The following is a 26,159-nucleotide window of genomic DNA, read 5'->3' on the forward strand; positions in this document are numbered from 1 at the left end:
TCCACTTTCCCTTTTTCCTATTTAGTTCATTTCTAAACCCCTTTTGTTTGGTTTCAATATAGAGAGTACAGATTGGTTCAGTCACACATTTATATATTCATTCACGTTTATTGCTATACTTTATTAGCATTTTTATTGTGATGAGCATTGAGATTAGATATTCTTTCCACTTTGTAGCGCTGTGGGTCACTATTGTTTATTGTTAGTGTATGACTAATAGTACAGTGTGTCTGTGGCTAATAGTACAGTTTGTCTGTGTGGCTAATAGTACAGTGTGCGTCTGTGTGGTTAATAGAACAGTGTGCGTCTGTGTGCCTAACAGTACAGTGTGTCTGTGTGGCTAATAGTGTGTGGCTGGTGTTTTAAATGTAAATGTAGCGCGCGTGTGTGTGTGTGCGCTGTATTTTAATATAATATGTGAGGGAAGGGAGGATCTTAATATAGTGTGGGAGGTAAGCTATTTAATGGTAGAGTGTAGGTGGGGGCTAATTATTTAAGGTGAGGTGAAAGAACATTTAATTTAATGCTGGGGTGGTTTAGGGCTATCAGTGGAATATGGGGCTGATTTTGAGGAGGAGGGCTATTTATTAAATGTGAATATGAACTATTTATTGTCGGGGATGGTTGTGGAAAATGGCTATATTAATTAAACTTTAATGCTATTTAATTTATTGCTGGGACTGTTTGGAGGGAGGGAAATATGTTTTGAGTAAATGGGTATACTGTTAATTTAATGTTGGAGCTGGTTGGAGGGAAATAGGTCTACTTATTAAATGTGAATGTTATTATTGTGGGGACTTGAGGGAGGCCTAATTTTAAAACGTGAGTGCTATTGTTTTAACACCGGGGCTGGTTGAAGTTTTATAAATCTCATGTACCCATTTTTTTTTCAAAATAGGGCATTCAATATTCCAGGATCAAGACAAGAATGAACTGAACTAAAGAAACCAGCTGCTACAAGCGGTGAAAGTGACCAAGACAGGTAGGAGAGAGCAGGACAGTCTGCCAACTGTCCTGAATCTGGTGGGGCAGTCCTGAATTTGGGTGACTGTCTCCCTTAGTCAGGATTTGGTCCGACTGCAAGGACAGTTGGGAGGTATGTCCCGCTTCACAACGTACTGCTTGTGAAGGCAAAGCTGCGTGCTTCTAACAGTAGTACCTGTGTATTTGTCTAAAATGATAAATGTAATGTATAATTATAATGTATGTATCAATGCCCCATGTTGGCCACACCCACAACACAATAAGGTCATGCCCTGTTCGGCGGCACATATTTTTTTCCCTACTGGAACTGAGCTGGGCCTGTGTACCTTAAATGCCAGGGCTGATTTTTAGTCCCAGTCCGGCCCTGCTCCCTTAGGATGTAAGCTCAAATGAGCAGGGCCCTCTTCCCTCCTGTCTCCATACCTGTTCTTCTGCTCCGTCTCTACTGTATCTGCCTGCTTGGAGTTTCTGAAGTACTGGTACTTTGTGTTTATTGTCCTGTACAGTCTACTGTTTGTACCATGTACGGCGCTGCGGAAACCTTGTGGCGCCTAACAAATAAACGATAATAATAATAATAACCCAATAAGGTGTCACACGCACTTCTACATTAAAGGTGCATTACCCATGAAATTCCAGGCAATTCCTATTTGGTTCAATGGGAGCAATTGCTACAAAATCAATAAGCCCACATCCAATTGTACATTGTGTATGAAATGCAACTATATAATAAAAAAATGTCACATACTGTTTTTGATATTTCAAGAAGAATGTTAAAAATAAAATGTCCAACTTTCAAAAATGTCACAATGAAAACCTTTTATTTTCATGTTCTTTCATGTAAAGCGCTATATAAATAAATGTTGATGATGATAATTCCCACATATCCTGCACTTTTAAACATAGGACAGCCACATTCACAGCATTCATCTGCTAGGTTATGGAGATCACGGATCCCTCAATACCGGAAAGGATGAGTGTCAAAGGGCAAGAATTAGGTGGTGGCAGTAAAATCATCTTGGTGATGACTGGAGATAGTATTAGGGGTACAGTGTATAGAGGTAGGCTGGAGGCAGGGGGATAAGGTCATTCAGAATTAGTATAAGACTGACAGGGGGGAATTCAATTGGCCGCATTACTTGAAAAAGTAACACGGCCTGCACATTATTACTGTTATTACGGTAATAGTGCACGTAAATACCGTTATTACGGTAATTTTAACGCCTGCTTAATAGCCGGGTCAATATTACCGTAATAACGGTAATACGCTTAAAGCAGCGGTAATTTAGTTCCCCCCATAGAAAACAATAATGACACTTTACGCTGTTAATATGGGAATGGTTTCATACAGTGGATGTCCAGTTATTTCCAATATTCCTTCCTAGTTAAACTACTGACCCCAACTCCACCTGGTTCAGCTTCCCTAGCTCCTCTATTTGTATAGTTTAACCAAACAGTCTCTGATCCCACACCTGGGGGTAAATGTATCAATATGCGGGTTCTTCAACACCCGCGTGTTCAGCCTCTTCCGCGATTAAATTTCAAGCGGCGCTGCATTGTAAAGGGTTAACTTCCCTTTACAATGCAGCGCCGCTTGAAATTTAATCGCGGAAGAGGCTGAACACGCGGGTGTTGAAGAACCCGCATATTGATACATTTACCCCAAGGTCTACACTGCCAGAAACACCAGCGTGGTATTATCACAATCACAAGTTGTCTGCAATAGATTACCTAAAACATTTCCAATTGAATGTGCATAAAGCAGAGCAGGATCTTCATTTTGTCCTCTTCCCCTCCATTAGTAATGCCCATCTAGCACACACATTCCAATCCATTGCTAAAAGGAGTAGTTTGTGATTCTCATCTCTCCCCTCATCCATCCATCTCCAAGTCCTGTCGTTCCCACCTGTGCCACATTGTCAGAATACATATCTTCCTTATTCCACTATACTACAAATGCAGCCTCTTATAATATATTGTAATCTTCTCATTTGACCTTCCCTTCACCCTAGTGCCATTATACTCATTAACATCCCATTGCTCCATTTCTGCATTGATATTAGACAACACCGCTCAACCTCCTATTATAGTGAGCTACTGTTTAGTAGTGTGCCCACCACAGCTGTGAATTTATAAAACATACATAAAACAATTGTACTTAACATAAGTTACTAATTCTTCCCGTTAAAGCCAAAGGAATCTGTTGCAAAAAGGCAAGAAGCCCAGCTTGCCTCTCGCTGGCAGAAAATATTACTCCACTTCACCAATTCTGCTAAGATACGGAACAAGTTCTAATCCTGCAAAGCAAAGCGGGTTGGGATTGCCACAATGAACCTCTTAGAAAAAAAAATGGACCTCCTCTTTCAGGAACGCTATCCTTCTTACGCCCTATGGTTTATTCAATATAGTAAAAGTTACATGAACAAAATAGAACATTTACATAGTTTGTTTTACATGCAATCAAACTATTCCCCACTCCCCTCCAGTAGGCAACACCTTACATTTGTTAAATAGTGATATAAACGACAGTTGCCACATTGGGAGTAGCCATTAATAATGAGAACGTCAGTCATGAATGCAGGTCCTTTTAAATTTACTCCTAATTGCTCTGTGTTATTTTTACATTGTGTAAATTAAATCTATTTTAGACTTCTCCCAAAGTAAATGGTCTTATTATCTTGTAAATTGTACTGTGAATGAAAAATAAAAAGGAGAGAAGAAAACGTATTACACAAAAGTAATATTTCAATGAGAAAACCTATATAACCTACCTTACTATAAACTCGTATGTTCAACACACACGTCATACAGGTTTCGCTCAGCTGCTAGATACAGACTTTATAACCAGCGCTGAGGAGGGTGTGTTGGTTATACAATCCAGCACCAGTAGCTGTCTTGTTAGAATCGTGCGTAAGAATTTATATTTTTTTTTCTTGACATAAAATGAACAGAATCAAATATGTATTATTTTGTGGTCAGGTTTTTTTTAATTTCTTTTGAAGAATTTGAATTGATAGTTCTCCTTTACCCCCTTTTTTTTTTCACGTTCATCTACCAATTATACTAGTATGTCACCAGGTATGTGGCAAACTACAAACATGACCACGTCAGCAAAAGCTAGGAGTGTGTGGCAGATATCGTCGGACTCTCCTCACTCCTTCCATCCTGGGGGTAAATGTATCAAATAGCAATTTTTGGGCAGTTGGAAAAGTGGAGATGCTGCCTCAACCAATCAAATTCTAGTTATCATTTATTTAGTACATTCTACTAAATGACAGCTAGAATCTGATTGGTTGCTATAGGCAACATCTCCACTTTTTAAACCTGCCGGAAACTCTTAGCTTGACAATGTATACAGTACAAAATAAAGATACCTCTGCCAGAAGAGCGTAACATCTAATTACAAACATAGGAATAGCTGCAATAATATAACAATATCTCTGATAGGTCAACTTTAACAGGGGGGGGGTGCATGGAGGGATGGGGGGAGCATTTTGATGATGATCAAGCATAGGTCTTTACTGTAGCAGATTGTATGACCTGCATTAGTATATATATTCTTTCCATTCCACCTGTTACATTTAAATCTTGCCACCACCATCTCTTAAAGTAAGACTGTCATTCACCATATAAATCTGCCTGGGAGTATTTATTCATAGTTGCCTGCTGACTCTGCATTTCAAAGACAGTCCCAGTTTCTGAAGATTTGTCCAGTAAATGTATTTTTCACTACCGCACAAAACAATTCTCCTCTTATGCACATCAGGTGTGATTCTTACAATCTATTTTATTATGTAGGTTTCAAGTTAATATCTACTGTTGATATTTCAAATGCCAAAAAATACACTAGACATTCAGAATGTCGACACGTTCATTAGGCCGACATGGTTAAAATGTCAAGAGGTTGTAAAGTCAACAACCCCAGGCTAGTCAGCATGGGGATGGATTCCCTAGGGAGAAGGGTGGGGTACGGAAGATCTGTGCTGACTACACCGACAACACTTACCATGACATCTGGAGTCTGGCTGGCTGCTTCCACAACGAGGATCCATCACGACACTTCACTGAAGCGACTTCAATCAATCCCGAAGACAGAAGATGCCGACGCTGTTCACGCTGCTCTTGAGGGGGTAATGCAACTATAGAGCTATGTGCAATGTACAATCCTTTGTAAAGTACATTGTACATAGCCCCATAGTTACATTACCCCCTTAAGAGCAACGTGAACAGCGTCGGCGAGGTCAGTGACGTCATCCAGTGCAGCCGGCGTCTTCTGTCTTTGGGATTGATTGAAGTCGCTTCAGTGAAGTGTCGTGATGGATCCTCGTTGTGGAAGCAGCCAGCCGGACTCCAGATGTCGTGGTAAGTGTTGTTGGTACCGATACGCTGACTACCAACGAGGGAGACCAGGTCAGCAAAATAATGTGGACCCCACTCCCTCAGTTTATCCAGCACCATGCTGAAAAACACTAGAGTTCCTCCCACACCCCTAGGGTGATGGGTGTGGGGTAATAATAATTAAATGTCAAGAAACCAGTTTGTCCCTGGTGCACTACAGGTGCCAGCTTAGGCCAGGTTGTCATTAAAGTGTCTGGGCATACTGGAGCTTGTAGTACTACAAGCACCAGCATACCCATGGGTGGGGAACAAGTGCCAGCATGGCCTGGCACCCAGGGCCTTTTAGGACACATAGTGAACCAAAAAAAAATGTAAATAAAACACACACAGTTGAAAACATTACTTTAATTGAAATCAAAACCACCACAAAACATCCATCATTCACACTATTTATAGCTCATCTACATCCAGGGTATTCCTCTGTAATAGCTCCAACGTTCTTGGCTTGGAAAATAAAAAACACGAATACATTCACAGCCTTCATCTGTAAAGCATCCATCGATTCTTTGCAAAATTAAAAACACTTCATAAAAATAAAACTTCAACGATTTGCATGAACCTGACACGTGTGTTGGAGCACTGTACCACCTGCAATTATCTCATCTATTCATTTAAGAGGAAATAGTTCCAGACTTTGATATGTTACCGCCTAATGAATAAAAGAATACAAAAATACATATTATATTTTATATTAATTGAACTACAAAAATAAAGTAATCAGTTTTAAGTTTGCTAAAATTTTAAAAACATTCTTACTTAGCATTTAAAAAATGACTTTTGGGTGGAGGCAAATGCGAGAACATAAAAAAGAAATTGCACTTAGCGTGAATGTACATTTTGTTTAATCCAGTAGGGTTCCCAATGTCTCACACGGCGCCCCAAACACCTCCCATCTTACCACTCAGACGGTTTCAAACAGGCCAAGCTGGTGTGAAATGTCCATTTGTGTCCATACGAAGCTCACAAAGAGGAGTAGACACCGGCTCAGTCTGTTCCAAGCAGGCAGAGTGCTAAGAAGAGATAGGATTGAGATATGAGTCTCATCAGATACCGGTGGATCTGGTCAATGATACATCCACGATAAGTACAATTTCATTTTTATGTTAAATCATTAACCTAGATTAGCTCATTAAAATGTACTAAACTTGGTATTTTTAGGTGGATGATTAAAGAAAAAAAAAGAAAAAAAAAAAGGGGGGGGGGGGGGGAGAATCATTGATCCAAGTCAGTTTCATTTTGCAGGGTCTTCATAGCGAGCCCCCAAAGAGTCATACTAGTGAAGAAGGGGCCGTCGGATCCTCTGTATCCATTAGAGGACGCTCGGTTATTCAATGGTTCATTGCAGTTATTCTCCATAGTTACTAAAGAGGAGCGTATCATCGATATATCGGAGTGTAAACTTTCTTCTGTAACTGCAACCTCTACCTCTGTAAACGCATAGGTGTGGGCTGTGTCTGCTAGGTGAGGCTTTGAGGCCTTTGAGCGCTGTGCACTTCTCTTGTCTTGTGTAGTAAGTTCCTCTTCCTGACTCACAGTTTGTAATTTGCAAAAGGAATTAGTTGTACTCCCTTCGAATTCACTCCTTGCGGCTTCCACCGAATGTCCAGGTTCTTCTATGAAAGCAACGGAAATGTTCTGCGTTAATGAATCTGAGTTCTGAGATTTATCCAGGTCTGAGGATTCCACGGCATTCGTAAGCTCTTCTGGACTGATGTCCTGGTCTTCCCCGGGCTTGCAGTGCATATTTTTATGGCGTCTAAGGACAGCTGAGCGAGAGAAGCTTTTATTGCATACATCACAATTGTACGGTTTCTCTCCTGTATGTGATCTCACGTGCCTGCGGAGGTCTCCAGAGCCAGCAAACTTTTTCCCTGAAAATTAAGGGGACGGTTTTACTAAAAGGTCATCATTATACTACTCATTCCTGTAGTGACAGAGAAACAAAATGTACAGAGCAAGAACTTCACTGTGAAAAAGTAGATTTGACTTGAAATCTACTTAATGAAGCACTGACTCCGTTTAAAAAAAACTAAACACAAAATGTAATGTATTTATACTTTTATTTGGGAAAGAACATTTCTACTAAACTACCTCTAATCGTCATTGCCCCCAAGCTCTAACCGCTTACTAAAGAGGGTGTAAAGACACTATTTCATATTAATATATGTGGGAGGCTGAATATACATAAAATAATTGGAGTATTTACTGAACTAAATATGTCCACCTTGCTCTGTTTTACTGCTCTGCAGCAGTTGCTCTGTTTAAAGGGAGGTGCTTCTCTAAATGGGCAGACAGAGAGTGAGTGGCACCTTTGCAGACTTGCTTTGCAGAAATGTAATGTGAATTGGTGGATTCATACACAGGGGCAGGGAACCAAATTAAATAAATTCTCAAGTTTTTAACCTGTATCAGATCCTATTAGGATGCTGTCCTAAAGGCATGGGAGGAGCTTCAGCTGTTTGTAGTGGAGTGGGAAGCTAATTCCGAACTATGCATTTCCCTTATGGTCTAAATATGAAAGTTAAAATTTTGGGATTTAATGGTGCTGTAAGACTGTATTCAAATGGGGTGGTTCTCTAACCTTTAATAGAGGTTTATTTAAATCGACTACTGCATCCCACCATTGTTTCTTTCCATTCAAATGACTCTGCTCATTTTTTTTTTCTTCCTACAATACTTTTGCCTTCTTCTCCACCTATCAGTGAACGTTCCTAACTTCTTTGTCCTGGCTCTCTCCCCCAGTTAGTACCACCCTATTTGTGTCTCCCCCTTCCCTTTAGAATGTAAGCTCTCATGAGCAGGGCCCTCTTTCCTTGTGTGCTCCTTCTACTGTTCCTTCACCCTCTGTACCTCTTGGCCTGCTAACCTAGCCCTGTTTTCCTTGTCTTCTTAAGCTTTGGCCTTCTTCTCGCTGATTTCTACCATCCCTTTCACGATCTGTCCCAGAAATAACCTGATTTGCTTTACCCTGTCACCTGTGTTTGTATACATTTTTGTATCATGTTGCGTCTTGGTTCTGTTTTCTGTATATGTAATGTACGGCGCTGCGGACCCTTTGTGGCACCTTATAAGTCAAAGATAATAATAATAGGAGGACTTACCACACGTCAGACAGCTGTACGGCCTCTCCCCGGTGTGTCGGATCCTGTGCTTTATTAACTTCCGGTGCATGTTGAATGATTTACCGCAGTCGTGGCAGGTGAACAGTTTGTCCGCTGCGTGGGTCTTTTCATGTTCCTTCAAGTTGCTGACATTACTAAAACCTGCCACATAATGAACACAGGATATGGCACTCGCGTAATTCACTTGTCACAGAATTTAGAGAAACAAAAGCGTTTTTAATTTCTCGTTTTACATGTATAAATCTTCAGTCACTTTACCTCGACCACAAATATCACACAAGTGAGGTTTCTCTCCTGTGTGGATGACAATGTGACGCTGGACATCTCCAGAGACCGCAAACCTGGAACAACAGAGAGTTCATTCAAAACCAACACCTCATTCAACTTGAAATATACTAGGGTGCATATAATATATATATATATATATATATATATATATATATATATATATATATATATATATATATATATATATATATATATATATATATATATATTTATTTTGTCATAGCCTACAGTTGTACTCTGCAGGTGCCCAACATTGTGGGATAATAGTCCTTATTGAAAGTAACTGAATCTTGTATTGGCATGGATTATATTTCCATACATTCTAAACTCCATACTACAGACAAAGGTCACCCCCTATCCCTCTGACCATGTTTACACACACTGATGATGGTCACAGGGAGACCGTTACATACAACAATACACAGTCATATGTGATCTACCTATAGATTGCAAGCTTGTTAGACCAAGGCATTATTACCAATTTGTATCTTTTTTTATATAAATCAAATGTTAACTCTAGCAACCTGACATGTTAAATATAAAAGCGAAATATTTTTATAAAACTTAAAAACAGCTTAGTTTTGTGGATAGTGTATACATGAGAAGTCAAAGAACGTTCTGTATGTACAGGAACATCCAAGTACCACATGGGCATTGGGCACATTGAGTAACTGACTGCAGATCAGGACAAGATGAGGTCTTCATAGAGAGGTTGTTCAACTGATAGGCAGACGTGGCTGCACAATGGTTTGTAGTCAAATATTACCGGAAACCCAGTCACTTATATCATGATAGAGTGGGAAGGAAATTAAACAGGTAAATAAACCTATAATAAATGAATATGTATAATGATATTTTGGGCTAGATTTACTAAACTGCGGGTTTGAAAAAGTGGAGATGTTGCCTATAGCAACCAATCAGATTCTAGTTATCATTTAGTTAGTACATTCTACAAAATGATAGCTAGAATCTGATTGGTTGCTATAGGCAACATCTCCACTTTTTCAAACCCGCAGTTTAGTAAATATACCTCCTTGTGTTTACTGTATGTGAATAGAGATTAAATTCTGTGGGGATATATTAAACTCTAGAAATATCTTACTGGATAATTGCACATTTGAATGTAAAAGAGAAAATGCAGCCCCAACCTTCCTATTCTCCGCTTAACTGAACTGTGAGGTTCCCTCCTTTGGAACCCCTTTCCTATGCAATTTTTGGGGTCCCTAAAGAAATCCAGCCTCCACAAGATGGAGCCCTGATCTGGAGTAGACCACAGCAAATCTCTATGCTGACCCCGCCATGGAATCTCCCAGCGCAATAACGTGGCTGCTGCCGTCTCCAAATGGGTTCTCCTAGATTTGTTCAGGGACCTCAACAGTGTAGAGGAAAGGGAGTCCCAGAGGAAATAACCTTACAGTTCAGGTGGAAGGGAGCAAGGGTGGGGGTCCTGTTTATAAACCATATGTGGATTTGTCCTGTAAAAACAGATCTGAACCACACTGCAGTCCTTATGTCAAACTAAGAAAAACAATATAATTGGGTATGACATATAGTCCCAATCAGTATAAGGAATTCTCCTGGCTACAGTAAGGATAATTTGGCAGCCACCTCTTCTTTTGGCCTAAGACAGCTATAATTTATATGTAGGCATAATACCTAAATGTACTTAGATGCAGACTACAGCAAGCTGAAAGAAACAAAATTATATGGCGTTAAAAAATAAATCATCGCATGTATCTATATACCTTTTACCACAAATCTCACATATAAAAGGTTTTTCACCGGAATGCCGTCGTAAATGAGTCTGAAGATTGCCGGCCTGAAAGGAAAGAGATTTGTGTCACACACTAAAAGCAAATCATTGTGATGTCCTCCCCCTGCTGGACGTAAAGTGCATTACCATTATTTCATCATGCACTGTACACAATGTTTGCAGAGTAGCAAAAAACAGGCGAGTAAATGACTGCTAAAATACAATGAACTCCAATATCAAATGGATTATGATGATTATGATGTACAGGAAAAATGCTGTATACATGACTAATATGAAATAGTATATAGCGGCCAATCCTCTCTTATTACAGCCACTGGATCGGACAACATTGTCATTACTATCAGTGTATGAACATATTACAATATTTATACATAGAATAATATATCTATTACTGGAAGAAATTGTTCCATGTGTTGGCATTTTCAAACTTTTATTTTGTAACCAATTCTTAAATAAAAACAATAATATGCTGAGAATATGAGATCTACCAAACAAACACATAACCTCAGACACACGAGTCTCTCTGTGATTACTGAGACACACTATTCTGATCCTTTCCAAGCCTGAGAAGGCCGATAACAGACGATACATTCTAGGTTACACTCTGTCACATATCTTAACTCCTGTCAGTTTTGTAGTGGTTTGATTTAACAAGTTCCCACACCCTATCACACTTGCTTCCCAGGACTGAAACAATGCAGCTCCCGTATATAGAGAAAGACTCAGAGTGAAGATGACCACAGGGCGATATAGGAAAATTGTCTGGCTACTGCCTGTGTATGTCTGAGAATAATTAGATTGGATTATTTTTGGGCATGTCCAAAAGTCTGGTCAGTAGATGGCCACTGCTGACCTTTGAACTGTCAACTGCACTCTCGGGCTAATACTGGATCCACCCGAGCAGCTGTATACGTCCAATTTGCCCATCCAGGTACGTGGCAAAAAGTAAAAACGGATACCATCACTCCATACTCATGTGGAGACATGATTGGCCCATATGTGGCCAGTATGATAAAGGGATAAAGGTAGAAGGTGGCTAACTCCACTTTTTAGATTTGGTTTACACTCTTTGTCAACCGGAAGCATCCAAGCTATAACCAGTGCACTGTCATTTACATATGTGTCTGTGCGATTTATTCAAGGGGAATCCACCTCCACCCAGAAGTCTGTGCTACATACATACCTTCCCCCTGCTTGCCGCTCATACAACCAGAAGTCTTGGCTACATACATACCTTCCCTGCTTGCCTGTCATACAACCAGAAGTCTTGGCTACATACATACCTTCCCTGCTTGCCTGTCATACAACCAGAAGTCTTGGCTACATACATACCTTCCCTGCTTGCCTGTCATACATCCAGAAGTCTGTGCTACATACATACCTTCCCCTGCTTGCCGATCATACAACCAAAAGTCTTGGCTACATACATACCTTCCCCTGCTTGCCTGTCATACAACCAGAAGTCTGGGCTACATACATACCTTCCCCTGCTTGCCTGTCATACATCCAGAAGCCTGGGCTACATACATACTTTCCCCTGCTTGCCGCTCATACATCCAGAAGACTGGGCTACATACATACCTTCCCCTGCTTGCCTGTCATACAACCAGAAGTCTTGGCTACATACATACCTTCCCTGCTTGCCTGTCATACAACCAGAAGTCTGGGCTACATACATACCTTCCCCTGCTTGCCTGTCATACATCCAGAAGCCTGGGCTACATACATACCGTCCCCTGCTTGCCTGTCATACATCCAGAAGTCTGGGCTACATACATACCATACCCTGCTTGCCTGTCATACATCCAGAAGTCTGGGCTACATTCAATACCTTCCCCTGCTTGCCTGTCATACATCCCGAAGTCTGGGCTACATACATACCTTCCCCTGCTTGCCTGTCATACATCCAGAAGTTTGTGGGGCTGAGAGTTTATCCTCTGTGATTTCATCTGCACGGTTTGCTGCAGAGGCCTGTAGGCAGCACAGACTACATGGAGGAGGTGGACTACCCCAGAATCATTTACAGCCTGAACAAGTAGAGCCAGCAGCAGACTGTAATATTAAATATTACTAATATCTGTTGTTTCAAAATGATCATTTGTAAAGCGCTGAGTATAGGGCACGATTCATGCGCACATCCTCATAGATCATTGCACAATTTTATGTGCCTTAAACCCAAACCAATACCGAAGGATGGTAGAGGACATTGAAGGTCATTTACAAACCACAAGGATTTCATCTTGAGGGATGGTATTGAAATGAAATATGTGGGTGGAGAAGGCACATTGACAGGGGTCTTCCCTACTTTTGCACAGCATTTTGTTCCCGGCAAATTAAGTGGGAAAATCATGCAAATACAATGCTGCATGTGCTCTGGCCACAGTATAACTGGAGTACAACATAACATTGCATCTCCTCTGTCTGTTCTCTCTTTCTGCACTTACTAAGAGGCTGCCACAGCTCTTACTGTCAGTACGATCAGATCAGATGACTGCACCATATTCTTATATCATCCACTGGCAGACAGATAAAGTTACAACCTAATTTATGTATATAGCGCCAACATATTCCGTAGCGCTTTACAATTGGGGACAAACATAGTAAACTAATAAACAAACTGGGTACAACAGACAAAGAGGTGAGAAGACCCTGCTCGCAAGTTTACAATCTATGGGATAGATATGGGACATATATACATCTACACATATATATATATATTACGATGCTAAGAGAAAATCAGAATTTGTATTCACTTTTCTCCTGTCGTATACAAGCATAAAAATTATACCCCATTCACATTCCTAAATGAATTATGTTTTGCTACGGAAAGAAAAATGGTAATTTTTAAAACATTGTTATTACCAAAATCATAAAGCCAACGCCAAGATAGGAATCTTGAGCCAGACTGAATTCATAGTAATCTCATAGTTGCCCTGGGCACTATGAGATTACAGAACGGTGCATAATATAACACATTAACAGAACGCTATATTATTTAATATAGGTAAGAGAATCATCCCACCTGTGAAAAGTGCTTCCCACAAACGCTACATTCAAATGGTTTCTCACCTAGATGGAGACACAAGTTAGAGAAAAAAGTTTAGATGAAACAAAATTATAAAAATAACTACTTCAACCTGGCTAAAGGAAGAAAGATTTATAAATTGGTCAATTAGCTAAATATAATCATACTGGTCTACTTTTTGTACTTCCCTTTTTGGAGATCCTGGTGAGGAGGTCCAAGGGGCAAGTGCAGGGGTGTGGTCATGATGATTTAATTTGCATCATCAAGCCCCACCCACTGGTGCATAAGCAGAAGCAGGACCTGTGAGGGTGGCTTATTCTCCCGGGAGTCCAGGAGGGCTCCCCAAAATGTGTGAGTGTCCCTGACATCCTGGGGGGAGAAGGCAAGTATGAATATAGTCCTCACTAACAAGTAGTCTCATCAGGCACATTTTCCAGTGAACCATTTTCCTTAAGGGACCTATCTTCGCACAGAATGTAAAGACATGTCCACCAATTTAAGAGATCTGCTTCTGATAACTTCATTCTGCTGATCAAAAAAGGTGAAAAATCTCAGTAAAGCTCTCTGATGTGGTGAAAAGAAAACGTCATTATCAATGAATGCATTGTACAAGAAAGCTAGAGGATGTCTGCAATCCACTTACAACCCTCCACCTCCTTTACTTCTCAAGTTACAGGTGTTAATAAGTACAGGTAGTAGCTGAAATGATCTGCAAACTTCACCACCGTCATTTCATATTGGATGTCAAGTGACAAACTAAAACTATTAACTTGAATGCACTTGCTATAGTAACCGGTGGTAGTGATATTACCGACAGAAGAAATACAGACAATTATCCTGTAGACATGAAAAATATTTTAAAAAAAAGCACGATTCCCCCTTAGTCCCAATAACCCTAGTGCTGGTAGGAGGAAAATCGGGGGAAAAAAACAGTGTAGGGTCCCCCCGATTCTCCTGCAACCAGCCCTAAGCTTTGCCAGCCTGGGAGGGTGGCCCTGTAGCAGGGGGTCCCCCTGACATAATGACAGACAGCCCCAGACTGAATTCCCTAGGGATATTTGGTCCAGAAAAAAAGAAAAAAAAAGAAAAAAAAAAGTGGGCCTCTGGGCTTTCCCATGCCGTCAGTGCTGAAAGCGCCAGGTTATAAATAGACCTGCCTGCTGTTAGATATTATTATGCGGCGGGACTTCCTTGATTAAGGAAGTAATTTAACGTTCTGCTGAATCCTGAAGGATTATTTTGGGGATCAAGCTGCCAGACTATTTATTTTAACAACATTTAAGTTAAAAGCTTACAAGATTTGATTGCACAGATGAAGAACAGAATTGATAAGTATGAATGTTTGTTTGTTTATTTTACAAAATATTGTGGCAACGAGGGCTGCAATTTATTTACATTTTGCATTGGTGCACTTCAGGGCCCCCTTGTGGTTCCCCAAGTACCTGCATGCCTTTTGTTTACAAAATTGTTTATTTTTAACACTGTTTACTGCAGGGGCTTTCAGTGTCTGTGTAGCCACTGGACAAGCTGGCATTGCCGACTTAATGTCAGCATTTTGACTGTCGGCAATCACAATGTCGGTATTTTATCAGTGTGGGGCAAACTGAAATACCGGCATTTACCCCATCGGCAGGATAAGGGTCGGTATTTCGAACCCAACCCATGGTAATTCCCTGATGTCGGGTGAATGACACAGTAGAGGGGAGTGGCTTAAACTACCAAAGCAAATAGCGATTTTCGATGTTAATTTAAATCACCATGATGAGGGTAGGGAGCATCAGTGTATAAGGATTTTTGCTGTTGTTGTCAATTATATAAATTAAGAAACTTGAAAATTGCAAAAGACTGTTACAGGAACCTATTGGTATTAAAAAGAAAAGGAAATGTTGCTGGAGGGTTGCATTAGAAGACATATTATGTAAGTTATGGGGAATAAGATGAACTTTGGACCTTTGTTTTAAAAAAACAAAAACATCATTTGAAATGGGAATGGAAATGAATCTCAATTAAAAACAATAAAAACGTCAAAAAGTTGTAGGCTCTTACCACATTTCAACTGGATATGGGAAATGTCTACTGTCGTGCACTCCATTGGACACAATGCAATTTCCTTTCAATGTGAATTTCCTAATTTCAATAAACGTTTGACATGAGACCATTACCTCACTGTACCTGTATGTGAGCGTTTGTGTAGCTCTAGATTACTCGGGTGTTTGAAACTCTTCCCGCACACGTCACAGGAGCAGTGTTTGGGAGCCGGTATACCATGATCTTCCGGATCAGGATGCTCAGCTCTCTCTCCCTCAGTATCATGATCCACACTGTCAAGGATTTCACCATCTGCTTCCTTTTCTAAGAAGTCTTTATCGGGGCTCTTCAGCTCCTCGCTGGTGAACACGGTCTCCTCTATAACTTTCTGCAAGACCCCGATCGGTTCCGATGACTCTTCAGCAGCCTTCTGAGACCTGAGAAAGTTTAACTTCTTTAGATGAATTGCTTTTTTAAGACGCATTTCCCGAGGAAATTGCAATAGTGAAGCCTCTGGATCTTGTGAGGAGACAAACGTATGAGAAAATGCAGGTAAGGGCTCCAAAGGTAAAGAATCAGAAGGTGCTAATACAGTCTCCGAGTTATTCAAGGACCATGGCTGGGATTCCACAATATTCGACTCTGTGCAGATGTTGGAAGCAGAAAGCTGCTCTGCCTCCTTATCCGCACTCTCCTTGTAAAACAGTTTGCTGTAAAAATCCCGCAATTTGTAAGGCTGACCAAATTGTTTTAGTTGAATTTCCTTATTACTTGCGTTGAAGGACACAGCTGTGCTTTTGGGCACAACACTTGAAGGAAGATTCCCCTTATCGGCCTGAGAAGGTCTCTCATCCGCTACTGGCTCCTCCAGTAGTGTTGTGCATGGGTGCTCACTGGATATAGAATTAGTAAATGTGGGATAAGAGCCCTGGAGAGGTAGAGAACTGCCGCATGGCAAGGAAGTTACTGTGTCCACATTTGTGGTCAGTTTTAAGAAACTGTAACACATGTTTAGGACGTGTTGTACTTGAAGACATTGTGCAACGTCCAACATCATTTGTATGTTATCGCTGTTCAGGTCTAGTTGAGAGGTATACATAAAGTCCAAAATTTGACCTATGCCGCCAATATTTTTAATGTCCAAATGAAACACATCTTTCTGGTTTGAAGCATTCTGAAACAGAGATCTGTTAGAGAAAACAACACTTACAATTAATAGATAACGTTGAAAACCCTACATTTCTGCCAACTTTTACTTCTATCTTTCAGATATGCTACAATGGCACAAGCGTGTTACAAAGAAGCCAATGATTGAGCAGTAGGTTGCCATAGGAAAGATTGAAGGGTCTTTACATTGGCAGAAGACAGGGACAACCAGAAACCTGTGTCCTACCACAAGAGGTCAAATATATGTTAAAGGGACAAGATAATAAATACTTGGCATTAAAACTATTGTATAGTTTTATTAATTTATTTTTTACTATTTTGATGGTTTATTACAGGAGACACTATACCATGGGGAGTTTTAGTTACTGTTCTATATCTTCATTTAGGGGATACAGATACATTTTTATTCTATTACTTGTAACGGAAAGCCAGAATACCAGGCGCTTGAAATACTAAAGAATGCCTGGATAGAATTACCACAATTACCATGGGAACTTCATAATAAATAAATTAATTTAAATGATCAGAACATAAATCTCATGTGGTACAAATGGGGCACCAGGATACCATTGAGAAGTCCTGAAGCAGTCCAGATAACACGAGGTGGAAAGCAAACACAACATGCTCAAGCAAGTACAATGGTCAGACATATTATAATAATCCAATACTTAAGGACCCAGCCTTTGGCTATACCCCTGTAGGGGAACATAGAACAGAAAACGGAATTAGACTTACTGGTAATTAATATTCCAGGAATCCTATAGGAGAGCACCCATCATGAGATTACAACCTACTCACTTATGGACAGAAACAGACAAATTAAAGAAGAAAGGTAAACCTGCCACCACTACCTTCACTTTATTTGTATCTAGGTCCCCCTTTAAATGTCAATTTATGGCTTTTGTTAACCCCTTGTTTGTTAATGTAGGACACTACGTTCATATTGTCACGCTAAATGGGAACATTCCAACTACCAGGTCTCTGAGGCGCGGCTTCCAGATTAGTTCTTGTCAATTGTAGAATAACTTCCTCTGGTTCTCTGACATTTGTGCCAGGAATAGAGAAGCCTTGTAGGCGAGATCCCCACAGTGACAAACTGGCATCGATGTTTGTGATGGTAAGGTCCTAAGTGGACCAGAACACACCTTGGCTCCAACAGATTCCTTCTATCCAGCATGTCAGGTATATACTTAGGGCCTCTGAAACTCTCATCCTTTGTACCTCTATTTCATAACTTTAAGATTCCTGCCTATGGGTCATGAGTGGTGCTGATAACAGCTTATTTCTGGTATAGAAGCAGTCACTGATCTTAAAATGGAAAAGGCTTCCCTGATGAATATCTAGGACAGTATTGGAATCAAAAAACAAAACAGGAAAATGAACAATCACTCATGGAGGGGGGAGGCAGGACTAGATTCCTAGGGAACCAATCCAAGAACACATGTGTGAACTGGGAACAGGTAACCAAAATACAAAAAGAAAGAAAGAAAAATATCTATACCTATCTCCAAAAGCTGGCCCTGGCTTCACAAACTCCAGTTGTTGGCCAGCACCAACAGATAACTCCATGTTGCTCCCAACAGACAGAGAAGTCAAAGCACAAATAAGGCAGGTTTTAAATATTCCCACCCGTTTAGGCTCCACCACCTTGCAACAGGGAACAGAAACTTCCCTCATCCACACAGGAGAGCCCTACAACACTTTAGGGATCTCCCAAGATGCCACTGGCCTCCTTATATCCTGAATATCAATCCTGGTAAATTTAAATCAGGATGATTCAGAAGGCTTTGGAGACCTAGGGGTAAATGTATCATTATGCGGGTTCTTCAACACCCGCGTGTTCAGCCTCTTCCGCGATTAAATTTCAAGCGGCGCTGCATTGTAAAGGGAAGTTAACCCTTTACAATGCAGCGCCGCTTGAAATTTAATCGCGGAAGAGGCTGAACACGCGGGTGTTGAAGAACCCGCATATTGATACATTTACCCCCTAGATTCTTGCGAGAAACTCCAGGTCTGTATCTGGAATTGTGTACATCTTCTGGGTCGGCTGCTCCATTCCTTGTGAAGCAGCTACCTTGCTTCAGGAACCTGAAACCCCTTGTCTAGCTATTCTCTGAGACATCCTGAATTTGAAAAAAAAACCCACCTTGGGCCCATAAGGGGTTCTAGAACCAAACTTCTCTTGTCTTGAGAGAGAGAATTAATACGGAGGAGGGATGGTTGTGGGAATTTTAACTTGTCTGTTCCTGTCCATAAGTGTGTCCTGTCCTAATCTCATGGTGGTTGCTTTAAATTATTTGATCATGTCAGTCAATCATTTTGCTATTCTCCAGCATAAATTCAGCCACTCAAGGCTTTTATGGTCTATGGATGATAATTTGATACACAAAGGAATATGGCAACTCACATACAAATTAATAAAAATCTTCAAAGAAAAGAATGTTGTCCTGCTCAGACTGACTAATCATCAGAATACACTATCTACCTTTGTATACAGTATGCTTAATTGCACACATTTTTTCCATACATAAAGAATAACCCTTACCGAAAGTATTGGCTGAAAGCAGCCAGCACATTTTTGTGTGCCTTAAAACAGACTCCTTTCACCACCAGCATGCAATCGCAGAGCAGTCCTTGGATACGTTGCTCATGAAGCTGCTGTAGAAGGTGACAGCTGTGACTTGCAGCACGGTCCATTCTGGATGATCATTTCAATACTCTAGAAATCATATTACATAATCATCAATAGTACACTACAATACACCCAGATTTCTTCCACAGTAGAAGTGTGATTTGTAAGAGAATATGACAGCACTCATTTTGCATCAACGGTTTACACGTAACATGGGGAATATAAACACCTATTGTATGAGCCACTAAACCCAAAGTACAATTGCATTTAATATAGAGAGCTGTTCTGTAACATTACAAAATGTATATAAACGTTTACAGTGTATGAAAGAATGGATAATATTTATAAATGCATAGAAAGCGGAGCTCAAGTTATTGGGGCAGATTCAATTAAGCGCTAGGTGCCACGGAGCATTGCCTCGATGTTCAGATGCGCCTAGTGCCAGATGTTACACAAGGAAAATCATCATCAACATTTATTTATAAAGCGCCAGCAAATTCCGTAGCGCTTTACAATTGGGAACAAACATTAATAAGACAATACTGGGTAATACATACAGACAGAGAGGTAAGAGAACTCTGCTCGCAAGCTTACAATCTATAGGACAATGGGAGTTAGAAACACAAGGGCATGTGCTACATCATATTGCACAATGGACCAGCCAAAAAAATGGAACAAGAGGAAAAATGATCAGACGTTCCTGTAAGAACTCTGACGGGATACGTCTCTGTGGACTGTTCCGGGGACACATCGCGTCACCTTGTGCCGAATTGAATCTGTCTTCCATAACCCTCCATAAACACATTGGGGCATGTCTGTGCCCTTCCGCAGCATTACAGTAATTTTTCCTGTGCTGTGTAGAGGAAATGATCTCCCCCGTAAATTAAATGCTAATTTAATCTTTAATACATTGCACAAAAAAAAAAAAAAAACCCCAAAAAAAACAAAAACAAACCTATAATCAGTTTCCACAAACCCAGTTAGAGGTTATCTGTACCTGCAACATGAAAACTAAACAATGTAGAAGGTTGAAAAGTTGGGGAAAGTTTTATGCAAGACATAATTACATTGGTATAGAACTAGTAAATGTGGAGTAAACCTTACATACTGACCACCCTTCACAATATCTGCAAGGTATAAACTTACTTATTAGATATCTTCACATTTTAATGCAGATTTACTATTTGCTGAATTTACCGATTTCAGAAATAAAGATAAAAACAGTGAATGTGGTATGTGTAAGTCAGCCAGCGCTTCGTTACACCTCCTTTAACACAAATCAAGGCTTCTAAATCTTTCTTGTAAACCGTTAAGAGACTACTTTCCCCTGCACAACTCTTCTAGCTCAGAAATATCCCTGGTTCTTCTCGCATGCACTGAACGTTTGAGATCGCCTCACAGTGTTTCATAATGTTCAAGTATTGGGACTGCAAAGGTCATTCCAAAACCTTTTCGCTCCTGGGTTCTTTTTGAGGTATGTATGTTCAATTTCTTCACCGATGCTGGATCATTATCCTCTACGATTTCTAGATCTTTAGTTGAATTCATTATTCCTTCCACCTGGACAATACTTCCTGTATCACTGACAGCAACACAACAACAAAGCATAATAGATTCATCCCCATTCTTAACTGTTGGCAAGTTGTTCATTCAATGCTTCTTCACCTGTTTTCTAGAAAGGTATCATTTGTGGTTGTGGCTAAACTTTACTATTGTAGATTCTGATTTGCACATCTGACCAGTTTACGTAGTTCTGAGATTATTCTCTATCTTCCTGGTCTTACTTCGACTTCAATGGTTCCCTTTAACGCCAATTCTTAATAATGTTTCTGACATTGTATTTCCAATCTGGAAGCATTTAGATATCATTACAACCTACCCTAGCAATGTTTATTTTCAATTTCTCATTCAGCTGCTTAGAGGAGCCCATGATTGTTGTATATGTACAACAAAAGGTCGAAGGGTTTATTCAATTCTGGAACAGTCTTCACCTGACTAAATTTAAGGCCTAATCAGTCCATTAACTTTTAAAAGGATAATTAAAAAAAAATAAAATATATATATATATATATATATATATTCATGAATCAACTGGAAGGGTGCCTCGACTTTTGCACATACCACATTCAATGTTAAATGCACAATAATACGTGACGTTTAGAGAATTAGTGAAACAAGCACTTTGGCCATGGGTTCCTAAACTTCTGCAAACATACTCTGTACAAGCTAAAGGTTCCTTGTTTCCGACCATAAACTGCTAAACATTAACATATTTACCGCAGCTTTACCTCAACACATTACTCTGTTTGGAGGACACCTCTTTGAGTAAGCAGCTGCAATATGAATAGATTGCTAATGGAATAGTCTGCACTCCAAGGAACCCTCTATAAGCATTTAATTGCACACCAATGTCTTGCTCCATTTTGGCACTCTGTAAAATACAGGATATGCTATGTGTTTATGTTTATCCGGGGTTGTGGTTTTAAATTAATTGCCGGCAATGTACTTTTTTTTAATCAAACATGTCTATGTCATATATAACCAGGCTGTTAAGATACAGTGATACTTTGAGACATCTAGTGGTTACATTAAATACTGCAAGCCATTGCTTACATATGCTAAACATCCTCGATACACATATGAACATTTGTAATTTATCTTCTATACCTTGGAGCACTACACCTAAAATACACTAAAGTACATTCAAAAATTCAAAAATTACAGCTGTATTACCCTCTTTAATAAACTGTTTAGCAGTGCTCAATATAGTATCTACTTCACGATCGTGTCTGCAATATATATATATATATATATATATATATATATATATATATATATATATATATACATACATATATATATATATACACACATATACACATACATACATATATGTATATATATATTTATTTGGTTTTTTTTCACACACATTAACCACTTAGTGATTTGCAGGTTTTTATCCACTCATAACTAGTCCAATATCTGGTGATGTATCCGTATCACAGGAAATTACTTTTTTTTTTTTCTTTAAATGTATTTATTAATTCGCTAACATGTATTTGATATTGTATTTAATTTTGGTAGCATGGATTATTTTTTTTTATTTTTTTTTACCAATAAATAGAACAATTCTACTTTTATTTTTTATTATGGTCAGTAAATGGAAACTTTGACAATTGTGCTTCACGGACAACAATAGCATATTCTAAAAGGTGATTCACAGCATCAGAAGTCGAGAGAGTTGTGTGCATTTTAACTAATGCCGAATTACTCAAAAGTATGATCATTTTGCTATATATCTGGCATTACGTATGTCTATTGTAAAATTAACTGATTGAACCTCTATCATAGGGTAAATTTTCTGCGCAAACTACCAAAGATAACGTAAATCCAAAGTAACATGAAAGGTCACCTTTAACCTGTGCAAATGATGATGTTCCAGGAAATGATGTTACACTAGTTGTATTAAAACACAGCATATAATGATGGCATAATAATAATACAGTTCCTTGCCCTGTATAATAATGTGTAGATCTGTGTATATTGTAACACAACCATATAATAGAATCAAGTGACTGCACAATAATGTAAATCAGTCTTCAGATTACAAGAGGAGACGTAGTAAATACATACAATGGTGCCAGCCTTAAAGTCTACAAAGCAGGAATGATGAAAAGGAAAGTTTCATTTAATTAAAGAAGCAAAGATCCCAATCATTAAATAAATGATGGATAGGTTGAAATACTAGTCAATAAAACAAGTAATTTCAACCTAGAAAATCACAAGGTCTGGAAAATCTCTCTTTCCTAAATTATACGTTTTTGTGATCACATGCAGAAAACGTATCCGCACTCGTTAACCCCATGGGTGAGCGCTGACAAAAATCTGCAAGAAGTAAAAACTTGTGTAGGAAGAACCTGCTTAGTTCTGCAATGAAGCAATGCACAGCCTTCAATGGAAAACTGCTCCAAAAGCAGAACATTAGTCACGGGTATAAATTACCTAATTATGATACAATACAAGTTTTTATGCACCTGGGGGTAAATGTATCAAGCTGAGAGTTTTCCGGTGGGTTTGAAAAGTGGAGATGTTGCCTATAGCAACCAATCAGATTCTAGTTGTCATTTTGTAGACTGTACTAAGTAAATGATAGCTAGAATCTGATTGGGTTTTCAAACCCGCAGAAAAACTCTCAGCTTCATACATTTACCCCCTGGGGTGCAACAATCATCTAATCTGGCAAGTACCCCGAAGGCTCCAACAATCCAGCACTACTCCCCTCTTTGTTTGTATTTTAGTGTCTCAGTGAGGTCAGTGCCTAATAGTGAATTGATAAGCTGAATTCTCATGCATATTGTTTCTACCCACAATATGGTTCTCCCCACTGTGTGAAGGATACAGACACTCTTTAAAAGGGTCAAACATCTAAATGAACTTAAACAAAAATGTTGTAGGGCCCCAAGCACTTTACATGCACCATAAATAAGGTCACACACATGATGGGGTAGATTTATCAAACCTTCCGAAACAGAAAACTGAAGGTGTTGCCCATAGCAAAAATACAGAATCTAGCAATCATTTATCTGGTACATACTAGAAACAGATAGTTAGAATCTAATTGGTTGCTATGGGCAACAACTCCATGTTTTCCTTTTTAGAAGGTTTGCTAAATCTACCCTTAAGTTATGCGTTCGAGTTTAAGATGCACTTTATCTCCAGCTGCTGTGGAACGAGGAATCACAGCACAGTGGCCTAGTGGTTAGCACTTCTGCCTCACAGCACTGGGGTTCGATTCCCAACCATGGCCTTATTTGTGTGGAGTTTGTATGTTCTCCCTGTGTTTGCGTGGGTTTCCTCCGGGTGCTCCGGTTTCCTCCCACACTCCAAAAACATACTGGTAGGTTAATTGGCTGCTATCAAAAAAATTGACCTTAGTCTCTCCCTCTCCTTCTGTCTGGGTCTGTGTGTGAGTGTGAGTGTGTGTCTATATTAGCTAATTTAGACTGTAAGCTCCAATGGGGCAGGGACTGATGTGAATGAGTTCTCTGTACAGCGCTGCGGAATTAGTGGCGCTATATAAATAAACAATGATGATTCCCTGTCAGACCTGGTTCAGACCATGCTTCCTTTGGCTCTGCCTAGCAGGACAATGCACCATAGATAGAAGGGCAACTGCCTCATTTTGTGATATTATCCAGGAAATCAGCTGTAATATATTTAACTAACTCCATTTGTTGAATCATATTGTCAAATTAGTCTCTATGACATAGGGACCTAAAGGAAAAAAATGAGTTGAGCAGAATATATTCAAACATTAAAATGAAAAATGGTAGCAATAAAATTACCAGGTGGTAGGTGTATATTATTAATGATGAAACCTTCTACTGCTGTGTGGAGAGGATAAGGATAAATATAGGATGTAAACAACTCAACTAGATAGCCTATACCAGTGTTGGCTAACCTGTGACACTCCAGGTGTTTGTGATACTACAAGTCCCAGCATGCTTTGCCAATATATAGCAGCTTACTGCTGTAAGAGTATGCTGGGACTTGTAGTTTCACAACACCTGGAGTGTCACAGGTTAGCCAACACTGGCCTATACCATCATAATGTTCTTTGTTAACAAACCAATCGTGTAGCTAGTTTGTCTTGTTAGACTAGTGCTATTACCAAAGATTGTAATAAACACTTTATACTTACTACATGTAAACTTTCTTCCAAAACACCCTCTAAATTAAATAATGGATAACCCCAACTTCTCGGTTCAATACTGAGCCAGTGAGAAATATCAAAATGACCCTACTTTCATATTACATCAAAGACAGAACTTGGACTAGACACGGTAATCTGACTGTCCATCTTTCTCTGGGTGAGCTTCTTCAAAAATTAGAATGCACTGCATGGTCTATAAACAGCAGATTTATTTCTATAACTCCATTATTATTGGGCACATGTCAAAGTCCTATGCAACAGAGAGAGCCTCATGCAGGGACAGAATTACAGCATATGTTTAGGAGAATATTCACAGATATGATGTAGCACTTACCCTTGTGTATCAAACCATTGTCCCATAGATTGTAAGCTTGCGAGCAGGGCCATCTTACTTCTCTGTATGTATGTATTACCCGGTATTGTTTTATTACTGTTTGTTCCCAATTGTAAAGCGCTACGGAATCTGCTAGCGCTATGTAAATAAATGTTGATGGTGTTCATGTTGATGCACAGCGTGTAGAGTGCACAGCGTGTAGAGTGCACAGCGTGTAGAGTGCACAGCGTGTAGAGTGCACAGCGTGGCCCTGTGAAGAGGAAAGCATGCATGTTTTCTACCTAGCAGTGAGCTTGTCTATGTCTACAGACCCACAATGGACACTACAAAATAATCATCATTAGATGTTGCAGCAGACTTTGGCAATATGGTTTACCACCTGTTGTGAAACTACAAGATCCAGCAAGGCATTTGCCAGGAAGAGGGGGGTAAGGAGATGCTGGGACTTATAGTGAAGGTTGCATGTCTGTGCTGTAGTGGGTACAGATGTATCCTGCCAGCCACAAACTTGTCCTGCAAGATGCACATGCAGCAATGTGGATACAGTTACACGAACCACAGCCTATATGAGATACAGTATATAATGTACATGGCAGTCAGTATCTTACCCACTACTCTACGGCTTCTGTCACCGACAACTGATGACAACACCAGACTCAGTGACGTGCATTTTATCCGCCGCCAACGTCACTTC

The 26,159-nt window shown here is 39.7% G+C and overlaps 1 protein-coding gene across 2 annotated transcripts; it reads right to left on the bottom strand.

Moving 5' to 3' along the window:
* Window positions 1-5,712: 5,712 nt before the first annotated feature.
* Window positions 5,713-26,151, bottom strand: ZBTB49 (zinc finger and BTB domain containing 49). Of its 2 annotated transcripts, XM_075194656.1 has the most exons (8): window positions 26,074-26,151; window positions 19,332-19,505; window positions 15,764-16,806; window positions 13,589-13,635; window positions 10,538-10,611; window positions 8,763-8,845; window positions 8,484-8,645; window positions 5,713-7,253 (listed from the first exon to the last, which is right to left on the bottom strand). In XM_075194656.1, the coding sequence occupies exons 2-8, from the start codon at window positions 19,481-19,483 to the stop codon at window positions 6,595-6,597; spliced, it is 2,220 nt and encodes a 739-aa protein (XP_075050757.1). In that variant the 5' UTR covers window positions 19,484-19,505; window positions 26,074-26,151; the 3' UTR covers window positions 5,713-6,594. The 2 variants fall into 2 exon arrangements, with proteins under 2 accessions (XP_075050757.1, XP_075050758.1); XM_075194657.1 differs by lacking the exon at window positions 19,332-19,505 and having other exon boundaries at window positions 26,074-26,141.
* Between the last annotated feature and the right edge of the window lie 8 nt (window positions 26,152-26,159).

Source organism: Mixophyes fleayi, chromosome 1 (assembly GCF_038048845.1).
Source record: "Mixophyes fleayi isolate aMixFle1 chromosome 1, aMixFle1.hap1, whole genome shotgun sequence".
NCBI classification, from domain to species: domain Eukaryota; kingdom Metazoa; phylum Chordata; class Amphibia; order Anura; family Limnodynastidae; genus Mixophyes; species Mixophyes fleayi.

What these genes read in the sequence shown, in the direction of transcription:
- ZBTB49 (XM_075194656.1), bottom strand. Translation starts at nt 19,483, where the DNA reads ATGGACCGTGCTGCAAGTCACAGCTGTCACCTTCTACAGCAGCTTCAT. An exon ending in GCTTTCAGCCAATACTTTCG is followed by an intron (nt 16,807 to 19,331) that starts GTAAGGGTTATT and finishes TTTCTCTAACAG; the next exon opens with ATCTCTGTTTCAGAATGCTT. An exon ending in GTACAGCTGTCTGACGTGTG is followed by an intron (nt 7,254 to 8,483) that starts GTAAGTCCTCCT and finishes CTTAATTTTCAG; the next exon opens with GGAAAAAGTTTGCTGGCTCT.